Raw genomic sequence first — 14,900 nt, 5'->3', positions numbered from 1 at the left:
TTAAAAGAAAATTGTTGTATTTTTTCATTTCATCCAGTCTGTGTGCATTCTATTGGAAATAAGTAATTTTCTCTACTACAGGTGCGCCCCTGAGAGCCTGAAGACGAGAACCTTCTCTCATGCTACTGACACATGGATGTTTGGTGTGACTCTATGGGAGATGTTCACACATGGCCAAGAGCCTTGGTTAGGCCTCAATGGGAGCCAGGTAGATACGTGCATTTAGGAGCATTTCAGTCAAGTAGTAAATACTAATAGGGAATAGATATTGTAAAAAAATACATTATTTCCTAATATAAATCAAAATGTGGATCAAAAGTACCCAATACCTAGTGTAAATACTGCAAGACATTGGCACATTTATTCAACAACGTTTTGTTTTTCCCCCAGATCCTGCATAAAATCGATAAAGAAAGTGAACGCCTCCCGAAGCCAGACGACTGTCCGCAGGATATTTACAATGTCATGTTGCAGTGCTGGGCGCAGAAATCAGACGACAGACCTACTTTTGTAGCCCTGCGGGAGTTCCTACTTGAGGTAAAGTGCCAACTGCTTGGAAGCAACTGCTTTAGTAGCCACCTTGTTTATATTCTTGGGGGATCTATACTCTCAGCAATACCAGAGAAAAGTGACATATAATGTCAATCTTGATGACTTTCATGACATAAATTTAGCTGTAAAACGACACCTGGTGGCCATTTCTTAAAGTAGCTATAGAAATATTTGCAGAAAGAGCGTTCAGAGTGCAGACGTCTGCCAACAACATTTTCATAGGAAAGAAAATAGTGAATGTCTCCAAGAAAGGGTCCAACTAAAAAATGGAAGCGCTTAATATCAGGGTAACATAATTTAAAAGCAAAAAAAAAACATCTGCAGATGATAGATTTGATGTTGATCTGGATCTGAATTAGTTCATAGGAATTAGATTTCATTCCCAATTGTGCTTTGTGTATTAGAACATAGTAAACAGTATGTCGTTTAATTTTTTTCACCCCACTAATTTTCTTCATTTTAATGATGTGATTTTTTTTAATGTAATAAGATGATATATTTATTTATATAACTCATCAGCATTTTCCTCTCACCAAAATGTAGTCGGGAAAAGCCCATTTGAAAAAAACACTCCCCTTTAGTCACACAGTTGAATACACACAAACGAAACAAATGGCGTAGCCTCCCTTTATGAAGATGACAAACTTGCAGTATAACTCAACGAATAAATTCACTCAAATAAAAATTTTAGTGGTGAAAACTACCATGACATTTTACAGTGTGCCGCTCTCATTAGGGTATGCCTTACTATACAGTGGTGCTTGTTTGCATTTGTGTGTGAAATAGATATGTGTGTTTCAGATCATGCCGACAGACATGTGTGCGCTGCAGGATTTTGATGAGCAAGATAAGCTTCTGATCCAGATTGATGATGTCATCACAATCATTGAGGGCAGGTGGGAGCCATTTTGTCATTTCAGGTGTTTAATGCATGTAAATAGGCATTGTATAGTGTAGATCAAGCTTCTGAAGTCATTTTTCTGCTCTTGTGTTTGATTTGAGGTGATGACTGTTAAGTGTGAATTTAATCAGGTTCAATCTGGCTATGTCACTGTTTTTTATGCAGCCTGAATTTATTCATTTAACTTTACTGGTAAATACTTCTAGCATCTCACAGAGATGTTCCACTTTGAATAAAAAAAAAAATAGCAATGGGTCTTTTAAGTTTCATTTTGATTTGTTTTTTAATATTTCAGAGCCGAGAACTATTGGTGGCGAGGTCAAAATAAACGGACTCAGAAAGTGGGACCGTTTCCCAGGCACGTGGTGACATCAGTAGCGGGTTTGTCGGCTCATGACATCAGCCGACCGCTCAAGAACAGCTTCATCCACACAGGCCATGGAGATGCAAACCCTCATCGCTGCTGGGGCTTCCCTGACAGGATTGATGAGTAATGACCTCTGATTGCTTTATTGCAGTTTGGTTAACCAGTCACTTGAATTAGGTTAAGTGATGATGCTCGATGCTCAATACTCAAGGGATACTCTTATTACATATACTGTAGTATATAGCAGGAAATTGAGTTACGGTAATAAAGTCACAGTGTGACACTTTGACCAGTAGATGGCAGTAACTCATTACAATTGAATTTTTTTGATTTATTTTTTTATGCTAAGGGCCTTGCTAAACTGACTCTCTAAATCCCCCCTGCCCCCCCCCCCCCCTCCTCCCTGCCAGTTTGTATCTTGGGAATCCTATGGATCCTCCTGACGTTCTTGGTTTGGACCTCGGTGCAGCTCGGCCCACTCAGCTACCAGGGCGAGCTAAAAGTGAGTAAATAGTCGTGACCATCACTTTCTAAGGATCGTTTCTGTCCCTTTTTTGGTTGGATTTTTTTCGGTGTTAGGTGAAAGAAAATTAAGTGATGGATCAATTCCTGACCATCAGTGCCGTTTGACTTTGTTGCAACATAATACTATTTCTGTATACCAGCATATTAGTTTTTGTACGAATTATAAAAATCTTTTAGTGTATGGCACCAGGGTGCCTGTCTGCTTCACAGTGGAGACATACCTTGCTTGGGGGTTTTCTCTGGGTAATCTGACTTCCTCCAACATTCCCAAAAAATGCATGTCATGCAGATTTTAAATTGTCTAATGGTGTGAATGGAATCCTAATGAGAACCAGCGGTATTTAAGATTGATGAATGCATGTTTTATTATGCATTAGCAATCTGACCTCCTAAAAGCCAAATGCATGATTCTGATATTACTAAAGTTTTAGGTCATACTCAGCCCTCAGTTAGATAGTTGCTGTTATGGTAAAGAGCCATAAATAACCAATGAGAACTGCTTTACTTTAAGTCAACACAATGAGCGATTTGAAAATCAAATCTTGAACTCGATCATTTCTGATGAAAATATTTATTACTGCCAGCTGTGTACTCTACTAGTAGTGTTTTATGTACTACAGAACACATTTCCTCTTACTGCAAGACTTTATCATATTTTCCTGTGTAAGTTCCTAATATTAATATTAATATTCATGTCCAGAAGTCCTGTCAAATTGCTGCTTTTCAGTTGACTCTGAATATCCTTTTTTCTTGACGTTGAGATTCCCCCTGAAAAATCTTTTTTTTTCCCTTGACTTGTTTGAGGAGTATCTTTTCTGACCTACTTGCTGTCCTTTGTCCCTTCCCACTCTTTGCACTGCGGTGTCTCCATTTTGTTTCCAGAAGAGCCTCCTCCTCGCCCTCCTCAACCAGCAGTGGTAATCAAGAGTAAGTCTGGTTTCTCTCAGCAGCTCCTCACCCATTGCTCCTGCCCTCTCTGTTCCCTTCTAGCTCCACTCTTCAAAGGTACACCTCATGTATTTTTTCTCCTGCTTGCTGTGCAGTGACTCTAACATTACTTTTATTTTCCATTCCATAACTATTTCTCCAACAATGAACCCTGCTATCAGGTGCCCTTGCTGTGCACTATGCATAAAAATGCATACAATTTGTGGTTTGAACTCATCCTCCAGTCTCACAAAAGTAATGAGTTATTTTGCATGTTTCTCCTTAGAGCCTTGTTACGATGCAGTGTATCAGGATGAGGACTTGGCATCTGCAGGACTGAAGAAACTGTCGCTTCGGAAAACAAGCTCTGTCAAAGGCCTCAAACTTAGACCAACAGCCTGGGTCTCTTCTTCCAAACAGGGGACTGACAAAACCTTTGAGTCAAGCCACTACCCCTGGAGAGAAGTTTCCCTCATTGACTTTGGGGAAGCGTTTTCCTCACCCACACCCTCCCCGTCACCTGTGGTTGGAATTCCAATACCCAGTCTCGCAAAGCTGGCTTTGGAAGCAGAGAATCTCTTGGACCGGACACCTCCTCAGAGTCCCTCCAAGTCGTTACCCCCGTCCTCTTCACCCCACACCGGTCGTAGACTGGGATGCACGGCCCTTACCTCCACCCCCGGCGTATGACGATGTAGCCCAAGATGAAGACGATATGGAGGTGCGGTCCGACATGTTACCACAATCCATATGAGTGTCACTGAAGTGCATGTAAGCTGTTATCTTCTAAATAATGATAATAACAGCCGCCTTACGGTCAGAGTCATAATAGAAAACCTGGCGATTAGCCAGCTTTGCCTTTTCCACAGCACCAAGCAAAGGTCAGGTCTTTTATGTGACACAGCATATCCGAATCAGAAATTTGTGCATGACGATGCCAGCATTTGGTGTAATGTCAGCTGTCATCGTAATGTCAATGACAGCAAAAAAAAAAAAAAAAAAAAAAAGCTTTTTGCACAGCAGGACGTGAGATGCAAGTTTTGAGTGTGGATGCCACAGTCACTATAAACTAGTGCTTAACTTGCCTGACGTGCATGCAGGCAGCGTGGATTCAGTTCCCACTTAGTGGACGGTGTAATTAAAAATGTGCCTCCTTGTTAGGGAATAGCAAGTATTGAGCTATTTTGCTGTTCTGTTTACTATTCCAACATTGAGAGAAGGTCATATGTAGTTCACCTGTAAGAGTTATAGTGCATTGTATACTCATTCTGAAATTTCACCTAAATGCCCAATAGCCCTTATTCTATAAGAGTAGATTTTTAGTCCAGGATGTAGTTTGCCCGCAGTAAGCAGGTAGAGGCTGCTGCACAGGACAAGCAATATAGAAAATGAATGGGCTTCACCGCACTATATCAGCATTCATCCATTCACAGATGCCAACTTTGTCACCGCTTGACACTTATGTTTACACAGCACCCCAGAAAAAGGTGCATAAAACACGACATTCAAAGGCAGTGTTCAAGGGTCCATTGGCACTTTGGATGGGCTAAGCTTGATGCCCAGTTTATACTGGTTGTTGAAGAATGCCAGTCTGCTTCCTTTGCACTAATGAGGTGCCCTTGAGGAAGAAAAGAATTCCCCTGGCTCAATTTCTCGATGCATGCGTGTGGGGGCTGTTTATTGGAGTGTGCTTCAGTAATGCAGTCTGTGTAAAAAGTACGTATACAAATGTGTATCATTAGAGTTTTCCCTAGTGTAACTATATTAACAGTTTTCAATACACATTTATACATTTTCTTTTTCGTCTTAGGTGAGTTCCATCAATGGCATGGAACAGCAGCACAGCGAGGAGCAGAAGAATGTCCATTTCCCAGAGGAGGATCTCTCCTGTGAACAGGACGTGGAGGGTGTGACCCGCGTCTCCGGAGTTACCGACAAACCAGGCCTCGAAGATAACCTCTTTCTCCCCAGCAAGCACAGCCAGGGCCCAACTACCTCATTTGCTCAGTCTGCAGAAATATTCCAGGAACTCCAGCAAGAGTGCATGAGGAAGCTCAATGTCCCGATAGCTCAGAGTTCAGCCTCATGTCTGCAGGCACAACTGTCCTCCGCTGAGGACAAACCCCAGATCCCTCCTCGTGTCCCTCTTCCCCCCCGCCCAATTAAAAGGGGCGACTACTCCTCCGCACGGTGGTCGAGGGACCTCTCTCTGTCGCCGACCCAGGCCGACGAAGACATTTCGAGCTCGGAGCGGCCGCCGCAAATCCCTCCGAGGGAACCTTTGTCGCAACCCGGCTCCAGGACACCCAGCCCCAAAGGCCTGGAGGTGGGCTCCCCACAGCAGAGAGTCTACTCTTTCAGTCCCACCACCATGCCAGTTGCCCTTACCACCTGCCCCTCCACATACACCTACCGTTCCTACCTCTCCACCTCTCCAGGTAAACTCATGGCTACTACGCACAGCTTTGCTTCAGATCCCAAATACGCTGCACCCAAAGTGATCCAGGCACAGGGGAAGGACTTTGTAAACAAGGGCCCCTGCATCCTCCCCATAGTCCGTGACGGACGAAAAGTCAGTAACACTCACTATTACCTTCTGCCGGAGCGGCCGCCCTACCTTGACAAATACGACCGCTTCTTTAGGGAGGCCGAGAGCCTGACTGTCAGCACTGTGGAGGACAGACGCATGCGGCAAGCTAACACCGCTACGGTCCGACCAATGGTGCTCAGCACTTTGCAGGGGCAGGCCCAGGGACAGGGGATCGTCCCACTGGGTGAGCTGAAGACTAATTTCTCCTCCAACAGCAATCTTGGACCACGTACGGGAATGAAGACATCAGTTAGTCTCTCTGGTATTTGTGCAGAACGTTTGACAGCACCAGCAGGCACCGCTTACTGTCCCAGGACAGACGGATTGGAAAACTCAGCTGACAGAGTCAAAGTGGTAATAATATTAAAGATGTACAAAGTATTTGCTTGCCATTGAAAATGAGTGACAAAGCCAATAACGAACATATTACTGTATTATTGAATACCTGTCTGACCATCAAACCTGATCTTTATCTTTGTAAAGGCAAAATACACAGTTAATCTTCAGTGTTAGTACAGTACTACAGCTCATATTGAGTAGTCATGTTATGCTCGATGCATTTTAGTACAGTAATGATAAGTAACTGTCAATTGATAGTCTTACTTCAGGGATCAAAGATCACAACTATTCCCTGCTCATGGTTGTTTAGTGCAGTGATGAATACTGTACTATATTTATAATAGTTCAGGGTGTACCCTTCTTGCTGCCCGAAGACAGTTGCGACAGGCTCCAGCACACCCGTGACCCTCGTGAGGATAAGTGGATCAGATAATGGATGGATATTACAGTATTAAAGATGAAGTAATAACAGTGTGGTCATGTGACATTCGCAAGCTGAGTCAGTCGTGATTGGTTGTTACCTGAGACCCTGAGCAAATGTGATGTCATTTTTAGTTGACAGCAAGTGGCAAAATGGCCGCCCCTTGAGATGGCTAAAAACGGGTGGATTTTGCTGCTTAATTCGTAAATATTTCACAAACGCGATATTAATCAGAATTCTTTGTTAATCAAAAACTTGGTGCAACTCTAATCACGAAACTTTAGTTATCGCTAGCAGACTATTTTATTAATGTGTTATTGTGTCAAAAGTGTCTTGATGTGATTGATTAGTTTCACATTCTTGATTCGGCTGTGTTACTTTGTCACACAGGTGCAGGAGGCAGTTCACGGTGTGACGATAGAAGAGTGCCAAATTGCCCTCCATAACCACAACTGGAATATTGAAAAATCTGTGCATTACCTGAAGGTAAGAACATGTATTAATAATATGCAATACAGAATTTTCATGTTATGAAAACAAAAGCTAATTGCTGAAGTTGTGGGTAATCCTCTGATCCCACATCGACAAAGCAAAAAAAGATTTGAGTTCTCCAATTACTACGACATATTTCCTTACGCCATATCTGAAATGTATCAACAAACCAGATAATCAAAAATGATCACTTTTTTTTCTTCTTCTAAATTTCCCCTTTCCTTGCATGCTTATTCAATCATCTGTCCTCTCCATTCAGCGGGCAATATTACCAATCATCTTCATAATTTTGTGTGTAATAATGTGAGGGGTGTGCCCTGACTCCTGATACGTCATTGACAGTGAATGACTCATGCTTCCATCTTTTTCTTCTTTTTATCCTTTTCTTCAAGAGTGTAGCTGTCATCATTCAGTCTGTTTAATGTTTTGCTGTCCATCAATTGACATGATTGACTGCTATATTTTCAGAAAACCAAGGGAAATATCATTAACGTCCTAGACATAAATTATTGGTCCTATCTATGGAGTTAAAGTTCCCACATCAAAACAAAAGATTTAAAACTTTTTAACAACTGTCCGCAAGTATATTGTAGAATCATTATAATCCATCAAAAATAAAGGCTCTTTGTAATAGAGGTAGTATTTGTGACGCAGTGAGGGAACTGCAATCCTGAGTGGTAAAGTGTTTCGCTGCTCCGCAGAGATCCAGTTTGCTGCATTCCAGGTCAAGTCTTGCGCCATTCTGAGTACTAACATTTTTATGTACAGCAACTGTAACAAGCAAACAAGTAGTCATTGAAAGCTGATGTTTGCCATTTTTTTCTAAATGGATTCCTCTTAGGCTATAACAGGGCTTTGTTGATCCTGCCGGGAAAATTAGCCCATTGCGGCTGTGATGAAAAGGTTGTAAATATTTCTGCCGCTCCCTCCTCTCATGTTGTCAGCGACTGCTGTGCAGTTTGCTTACTGTAAATGAGAGGTATGTATGGCTGCTGAAAGACTCAAGGGAGCAATTCAATGTTTCTTAATAACCAGCAAAAAACTTAGAGGATAAACAGAAAGGCCATCAAGGGGCTTCGGATTCAATCCAAACAATTGTCGTGTATTTGGACTAAACAGTTTTGAGATGTGCTGCAAGCAAAAGAATACTTCCATTTTCATTCTCGTACTATAAAAAGCATCCTCTCTTCCTCCCCCAAATTCTGCCCGTAGGTGGAGCAGTTGTTTCGCGTGGGTCTGAGGAGCAGGCCTGAGTGTCTAAAGCTGCTGGAGATGTGTGATTGGAACCTGGAGGTGGCCGGCACTCAGATGTTGGACGACTACGGGTCCACAACACAACAGAGGTACGGTTCACTTTGCTCATTGCAAGTTTAGCTATGTGTGTATAGTTTTTTTCCCCACATATCTGTGATTCGCCAATTGCAAATTCACATTTTGACAGGTTTTTTTTTTTTGGAACCTGTTGTCTGTTACTCTTTGAAAACCTTATGTAACCTGTTTTGTGCACAAGCCACAAAGCCCTGTCTAATATAAAATTGTTGCCTATGTTGCTCTTCACATACACACATAATGCAAACTTCAGCCATAGAAGGACAAAGTTTCTAGTGGCCCTAACCACCTAGACATCGTACCTAGCTAACAAATGAGTATGAAACGTGTGCATGTTTAGGACACAGTAGTTTGTCCTTGGTAGAGTGCCATTATTGTTGGTTATTTTATTTTGTTATCGGGAAAAATGGAAAGGATCATACAGAAAAGGGTTAGGGTTTTGTCCCATTGTAATCTTTATGCTGTATCAAAAGTAAAGTCTGACGGTTTTTGGTCGAGGTGATATGACTTGCATTGAAGTGAGCTTTGATTTGTGTATTTAATTTCAGTGTTTTTTTTTCCTAATTCAAAGTTTCCTCATTTTTGCAGGTTGTAAGAAAACCGCTGAGGTTGCAGAGCTCTGTTTGGAACATCCTCAATAAAACATCTCTGGACCATCCTGTGTGACCCTTCAGATTGTGACTGGAGTATGAAAGCACAGCTCACTCAAATACAAACTTCAATTCCAATAAAGTTGGGGCATTGTATAAAACGTAAATAAGAACATAATACACTGATTTGCTAATCATTTTCAACCTATACGTAATTGAACACACTACAAAGTCAAGCTATTTAATGTTCAAACTGATATTTTTTCCTGCAAATATTCACAAATTTTGACTTTGATGCCTGCCCCACATTCCAAAGAAAGCTGAGAAAGGGCAAATTTACCACCATCATCTTTCTTACTTACTTACTCTCCCACACCCATGATTTCCAAAAACAATTTGAAATGTGGACTCATCAGACCACAGGACACTTTCACTTTGCGTCACTCCATCTCAGATGCGCTCGGGTCCATGGAAGCCGGCCGCATTTTTGGGGCTTGTTGATGTAAAGCATCTTTTTCGCTTTGTAGAGTTTTAACTTGAATTTGTACAGGGAGCAATGAACCGTGTCAACAATGTTTTTTCCGAAGGGCTCCTGAGCTCACATGGCTTGTTTTGGAACGTGTTGCAGGCATCAAATTCAAAATGAGAGAATAGTTTCACAACAACAGTTTCATCAGTTTGAACATTAAGTATTTTGTCTTTGTAGTGTTTTCAATTGAATGCAAGTTGTATTCTGTTTTTCATTATATTTTACACAATGTCCCAACTTCATTGGTATTGGTGTGTTTATAGCACAAAATTCCAGCTCCTCCTGAAAAAAAAAAATCGGTGTCATATTTGGACCAGCCAGATATTGCGCCACTTATTAAGAATTTTTATGACTTGTCCTACTTTTCTGACACTGTTATGTTTGTGTGTCAAACTCTTGTCAGACTCTTATATTAATGCAATTACTGGAGTGACATACTCTGGTCTTTTCTTCAAGTCATTAAAAAGTCCAGTTGGAAGGGAATGTGCAAGGTGATAATGAATTGGACAGCACACATACACATAACTTTCCTCACACCTTCCCACTTTGCCAAAAGACCATTAAAAAGTGCAATTTGTTTAGTCTCAATTGAACTCAAAAAGTTGAAAGTGACTGCCTGCATAGTTTAAAAGCCAACCTCCTCCACAGGATATGCATTGGCACTTGCAATCAATTTGGTGTTGAGCCAAATTTCAAAGAGTCAAACTGTACCCTTCAATCGTTGAATATTTATTCCTGTGTGCAGGTCACAACTGTACAAGAAATACATCGCCTTGTTTAGTGTTATAAAAAGGCACAGGGACAGCATTATGAACACTGGCTGCTGAACTCCTGCACAGGAAAGTGAAATTGAGCAAAAAAAAAAAAAAAAAAAAGCATTAAAAGCCACATCAAAACAAAGAGCTTAACTGCAGCCAGGGCACTATTATATGAGTGCATTGGTTTTGATTTCAAGTTAAGATGGTGGTCAAAGAATTCACTTCTTATAATGAGCTCCCAAAAGTTTATTCGAAAGGTTTTTTATCTGCCAAGTCTGCTGGAACTATGCACACCCAATATTAGCTAATAATGGTGACAGTGTTATTTATGCCCTCCCTTTACTTCAAACCACAACTGGTACACACCTTAGTTCAAATGCCACACTGTGCAATAAACGAATAAACAAAATAGAAAAAAAGTAATAATCAAGCAAACTCCAAAATTTGAGGCAACAATCTTCAATAAAATTAGTTTATTTAAATTGAAATTTAAATTAGGCAATTCAGCAAAATATGTATGCTAATGTGACAATTGGCTTTCCCTATTTTCAACAACAAAATAAGAGTTTACTGGACTAATTGTCCCTTGTATTGTCCCCCAACTTAAAAAGACTCAGCAAATTGTTTTGGTGCAAACAACTTGCTTGTTTTGGTGTGCTAACTAACATCGTTGCCATAAATGTCAAAAAATTTCATTTTGAAGTTGTTCCAACTTGAATTAAAATCCAAGTTGTGTTTTTTACAGTTTACATTTTTTTGTGATTTAAAATTGACATCAAGATATATCATTTTAAAACGTTTCCGCTTTGATCCTGACCTTTAACCTGTTCAAGAGAAGTACAGATAAACAATGTAGATAGTGTGTTTGGAAAAGTATGCACACCCTCATAACTGAGATGTGGTTCAGAATTGCCATTAACCAGACCCATACCAACTCTCGTTAAAAGGGAGTCTTTCGACATTAAGAGTTCCTCTGATTAACCCCAAATACATTTCAGCTTTTTTCTTGTTTTTTTTTAGGCTTTCAATTTTTTTCTTTTTCATATTTGTACAGTACAATCCATGGTCCATTGTACTTTAAATAGTGGCAGGTGTGTGTTCTTATAAAGTTATGTTTTTCTGTTATTTGAGTTGTACAGGTTATAGGTCACATTACTGGCGGAAAAAGTTTTGAAAGGATTTATTGTGGCCTCATGGAATTTGAATAGGGGTGTGTAGACTTTTTATATCCACTCTGTCTTGTGGTCGTCATCAATTTATATGATGAAACCTCTGATTTATTTTTCAATCAAATCCCTTAACAATGAGTTATCGCAACTCAATCCACGTGTAAAATATTTGGGCTTTTTGTTCAAAGAGAAAAGGAAATAAAAGAGATTCTAGAGTACTTTGGGATTCTAAAATTCACTTTCATGTGGTCAGCAAAACACAAACAATATGCCTGCATCGTCCTTTGACAGAGACCCTTCGATATGTTAGAGGTGTTCCGATCAGGGTTTCATGCCACCATGCCATCACATGGATTAGCCACACATTTTTTTTTATTTTAGAGCTGCTCAAAAACGATTTAATTAATCAATCTGTCAAGTTTTTTTTTCTATTGATTGAAGAATCAAATTTAAAAGGGAAAAAACATTCCCAATTTCCATCCCTTCATTATGCAAAAACAGGAGATTATTTCAAAACATATATTATGATTCTGTTACTGGCTTGGCAGTCTTCCAAGTACGAGCTGCAGGTAATCGTTTTTTTGTGATCAGCAATGAGTGGCATTGAACGACATAAGCCGATCACACATTTTTCTACGGAAATCAGCCCATCACAATCGGTGGCTGATCGATCGGAGCACCACTAGTTGCCATCTCCAAATAATCATTTTCAAATGTGTACAATCACATATATTGTGCCATATTCAGGCCACCTTTGCTTCAACCCGCTTCCGACATGTCCACAAACAAAATGTGACACTGAGTGCTGTTTTGGCAAACTTTAGCCACAAGTCGCTTGCAATGGCTACCAGGCTTCAAGATGTGTTCAGAATATATTTAAAAATAGAATGTGCTTATTTTGGATGACAAGAGTCAGTAAAGACATTCTCTCATGTGCAATAAGGCTGCTGTAGAAACCGTATGCTCGAACGTGCACATCCATTAGTGTCACGCCGTGGGCAATTTAGAGCTTAGTTCATTATCTCTTCTGAGAGGCATGGGAAGAAGGAAAAAGTGTTAGACACCATTTTCAGCGTCAAGCATTTGGAGTAGCAAGTTTTCCCTTCCTGAAAAGAAGGAAGTTGTCCTTTTTGCACACAGATTTCGCACCTGCCTAATGTCTTGGTGGCCTCCACAGTATGTTGGTGATTTTGTTTGTCTTGAAACCGAGCTGCTGTAGACGTGTTTGAAGGACTGAGACGAACCTTGTGGTGTGATCAACCCCAAGTGACACTGATCTTTAACAACTCTGTTATGTAAATTATGTTATGCATATTTTTAATGTCTTTGATATTGTTTTTGCTGGGTTTTTTCTCTCTCCCCTCACACTTGCCATTTCTGCCTCATTTTTACCCGTATGTATTTGCTCTTCAGTTTTTTTTTTCGTGTATGCCAACTGAACAGATGTTTTTTTTTTTTTTCTGCTCCTGGGCTGATGGAAATGTTCATGAAAGTTAATGCTGCCGAATTTATGTATTTTTTACTAAAGAATTAATTATTTTCCACCTCTTTTCCCAGTTCATGAATTTTTTTTTCTCTCGTTTCCTTCCTCTGAGTCATCTTTGATCCGTGTGTAAAATGAATTTATTGCTTTATTGATATATCATGCTGCCTGGATTATTTGTTGTTGTTGCTGTTGTTGTTGTTGTTGTAAATCCCACTCAATCATCACTCATGGAGCTAATTACTAAAATTAGACAACAGCACAGTTGACGATCCCAGCCTGTGTTAAATGAAGCTGCAGTTAGTCTAATAATAACCAGGATTAGAGCATCTTGAAACATGCAGGTGAGCATTTGATGGTACCCAATATATGCTGCAAACATTTGAACCCTCTAGTACTGTAAATTAAAGAGCCACAATTTCTTTAGATGCTTTTTTTTAAATCAAATTTTTAAGAATACAATGTGTGACTTTAATATATTACTTTTGTGAAAACATCTCAATCCGAATCTAAATGAGTTGAATAACCAAGGCCATCACACTACACTGATTTAAAGAAGACATAATGTTATTATTGAAGTTTACCATTGTTGGCTTGCGCGCAAAGGGATGACCATCTTCTGCTCTGGAGCGAGTGAGTTTCCAATAACACCGTAAAGAGTCACTAGATTGGTTGCATTTTTTTTAGGGGTGAGGGGTTATTAGTCTTGAGATGAGTTGACAAAGTTGTTACATTTAGTCACACAGTTACTAAAGAGGCAATATTACTTGCAATGCTCTACCTCCTCCCAGCTGTCATGGTAACAAAAAACATACTTGGCTTTAACGTGACTGAGCTGCCACTAAAACGGTGTAATTTTTATGTGAACTTTAACACATTTTATCGTAAATTTTTATGCAGTGTGTAGTTAGATGGGAGAAGGTCAGATAAATTTTATTCAGACACCTGGGAGCTATTTCAAGTTGGGGCATGGCGGGTGATGTACTGTATTACGCGATAAATGCTTCAAAAGAGCAACATTGTCTACTGGGTAACAAACCCCATTCGTTTTATGTTTCATCATCCGAAATTAGAGTACAACTTGTTTCTAAATTTCTCACTACACACTGGAAATGTGTTTGATAGAACGTCAGAAGCAGTGACTGATAGTGGCTCACTATTTGGCAAGTTCAAGCTACTACCACACTTAAGTAATTTGATGAATTGTAGTCCTGTGGTGTTTATGTACTTCTAACATAAGTGTCAAAAATGAGGATTCTTTTAGGTGGCCCCCTGCATACTCAGTTTGCCACCTGCGGATACGCTTCTTTGTGGATTTTTAAAAATATATTTTTTGTAATACTTTTTTGTTTTTATTGTAAGAGGTGTATCCCAATTTCTCATATATATATTTTTTCCCTGTGCATTTCTAATGGGTGTCTGTAATATGTGGATTATCTGTATTCGTGGGCTGGTCCATTCCCTATTCCCTGCGAATACTGTGGTTGGGGTCCAATGTCCCAAAAAAAATAAATTAAAAAAAACCATCTCCCATGTATATTAGAGTAAGAAGGGGCAAAGTAGTGATTTTGGCAAACAGAGTTTGTAAGGTTATTGGTAACCTTTTTATAATCCATTTTTAAACTATAAATAATAGTATCCGGATTTTAAACTGTCAATCTTTTGTACGGATCAATAGCTAACATGTACTATAGTTAAAGCAAATTGGATTACTGAGGTTCCATGACTATTCTCCCAAATCAATCTGCCTCAGAGGGTAAACCATGCACTCGACCATGAAAACTCAACTGGGAACAAAACTTGAGTGGAAAAAGACATAACAGTGAAGAGACAATGGGAGTAGTAAAACAACCATGCTATAAAAGAGAGGGTTTTATGTGTATAACTATGCCCAGAAACAATGAAGGCTTATGTGGGAGTAACCAACA

General features: G+C 39.9%; 1 protein-coding gene across 1 annotated transcript in view; it reads left to right on the top strand.

Annotated features, from left to right (window-relative positions):
• Positions 1-13,037, top strand: part of LOC147140687 (activated CDC42 kinase 1-like) — a 52,129-nt gene extending 39,092 nt beyond the window's left edge. The window contains 13 exon segments of the mRNA XM_086043355.1: positions 82-208; positions 391-537; positions 1,354-1,448; positions 1,749-1,943; positions 2,231-2,322; positions 3,228-3,350; positions 3,559-3,890; positions 3,892-3,993; positions 5,083-6,046; positions 6,137-6,216; positions 7,013-7,108; positions 8,327-8,457; positions 9,032-13,037. Coding sequence (XP_085899481.1) covers positions 82-208; positions 391-537; positions 1,354-1,448; positions 1,749-1,943; positions 2,231-2,322; positions 3,228-3,350; positions 3,559-3,890; positions 3,892-3,993; positions 5,083-6,046; positions 6,137-6,216; positions 7,013-7,108; positions 8,327-8,457; positions 9,032-9,038 — 2,491 coding nt within the window. The 3' untranslated portion in view covers positions 9,039-13,037.
• The last annotated feature ends 1,863 nt before the right edge of the window (positions 13,038-14,900 follow it).

The sequence above is a fragment of the Filicampus tigris genome, chromosome 10 (genome assembly GCF_054856515.1).
Source record: "Filicampus tigris isolate MCC_2025a chromosome 10, RoL_Ftig_1.0, whole genome shotgun sequence".
NCBI lineage: Eukaryota > Metazoa > Chordata > Actinopteri > Syngnathiformes > Syngnathidae > Filicampus > Filicampus tigris.
Note: the sequence above shows the minus strand (reverse complement) of the source record. Positions and strands in the feature narration are given on the sequence as shown.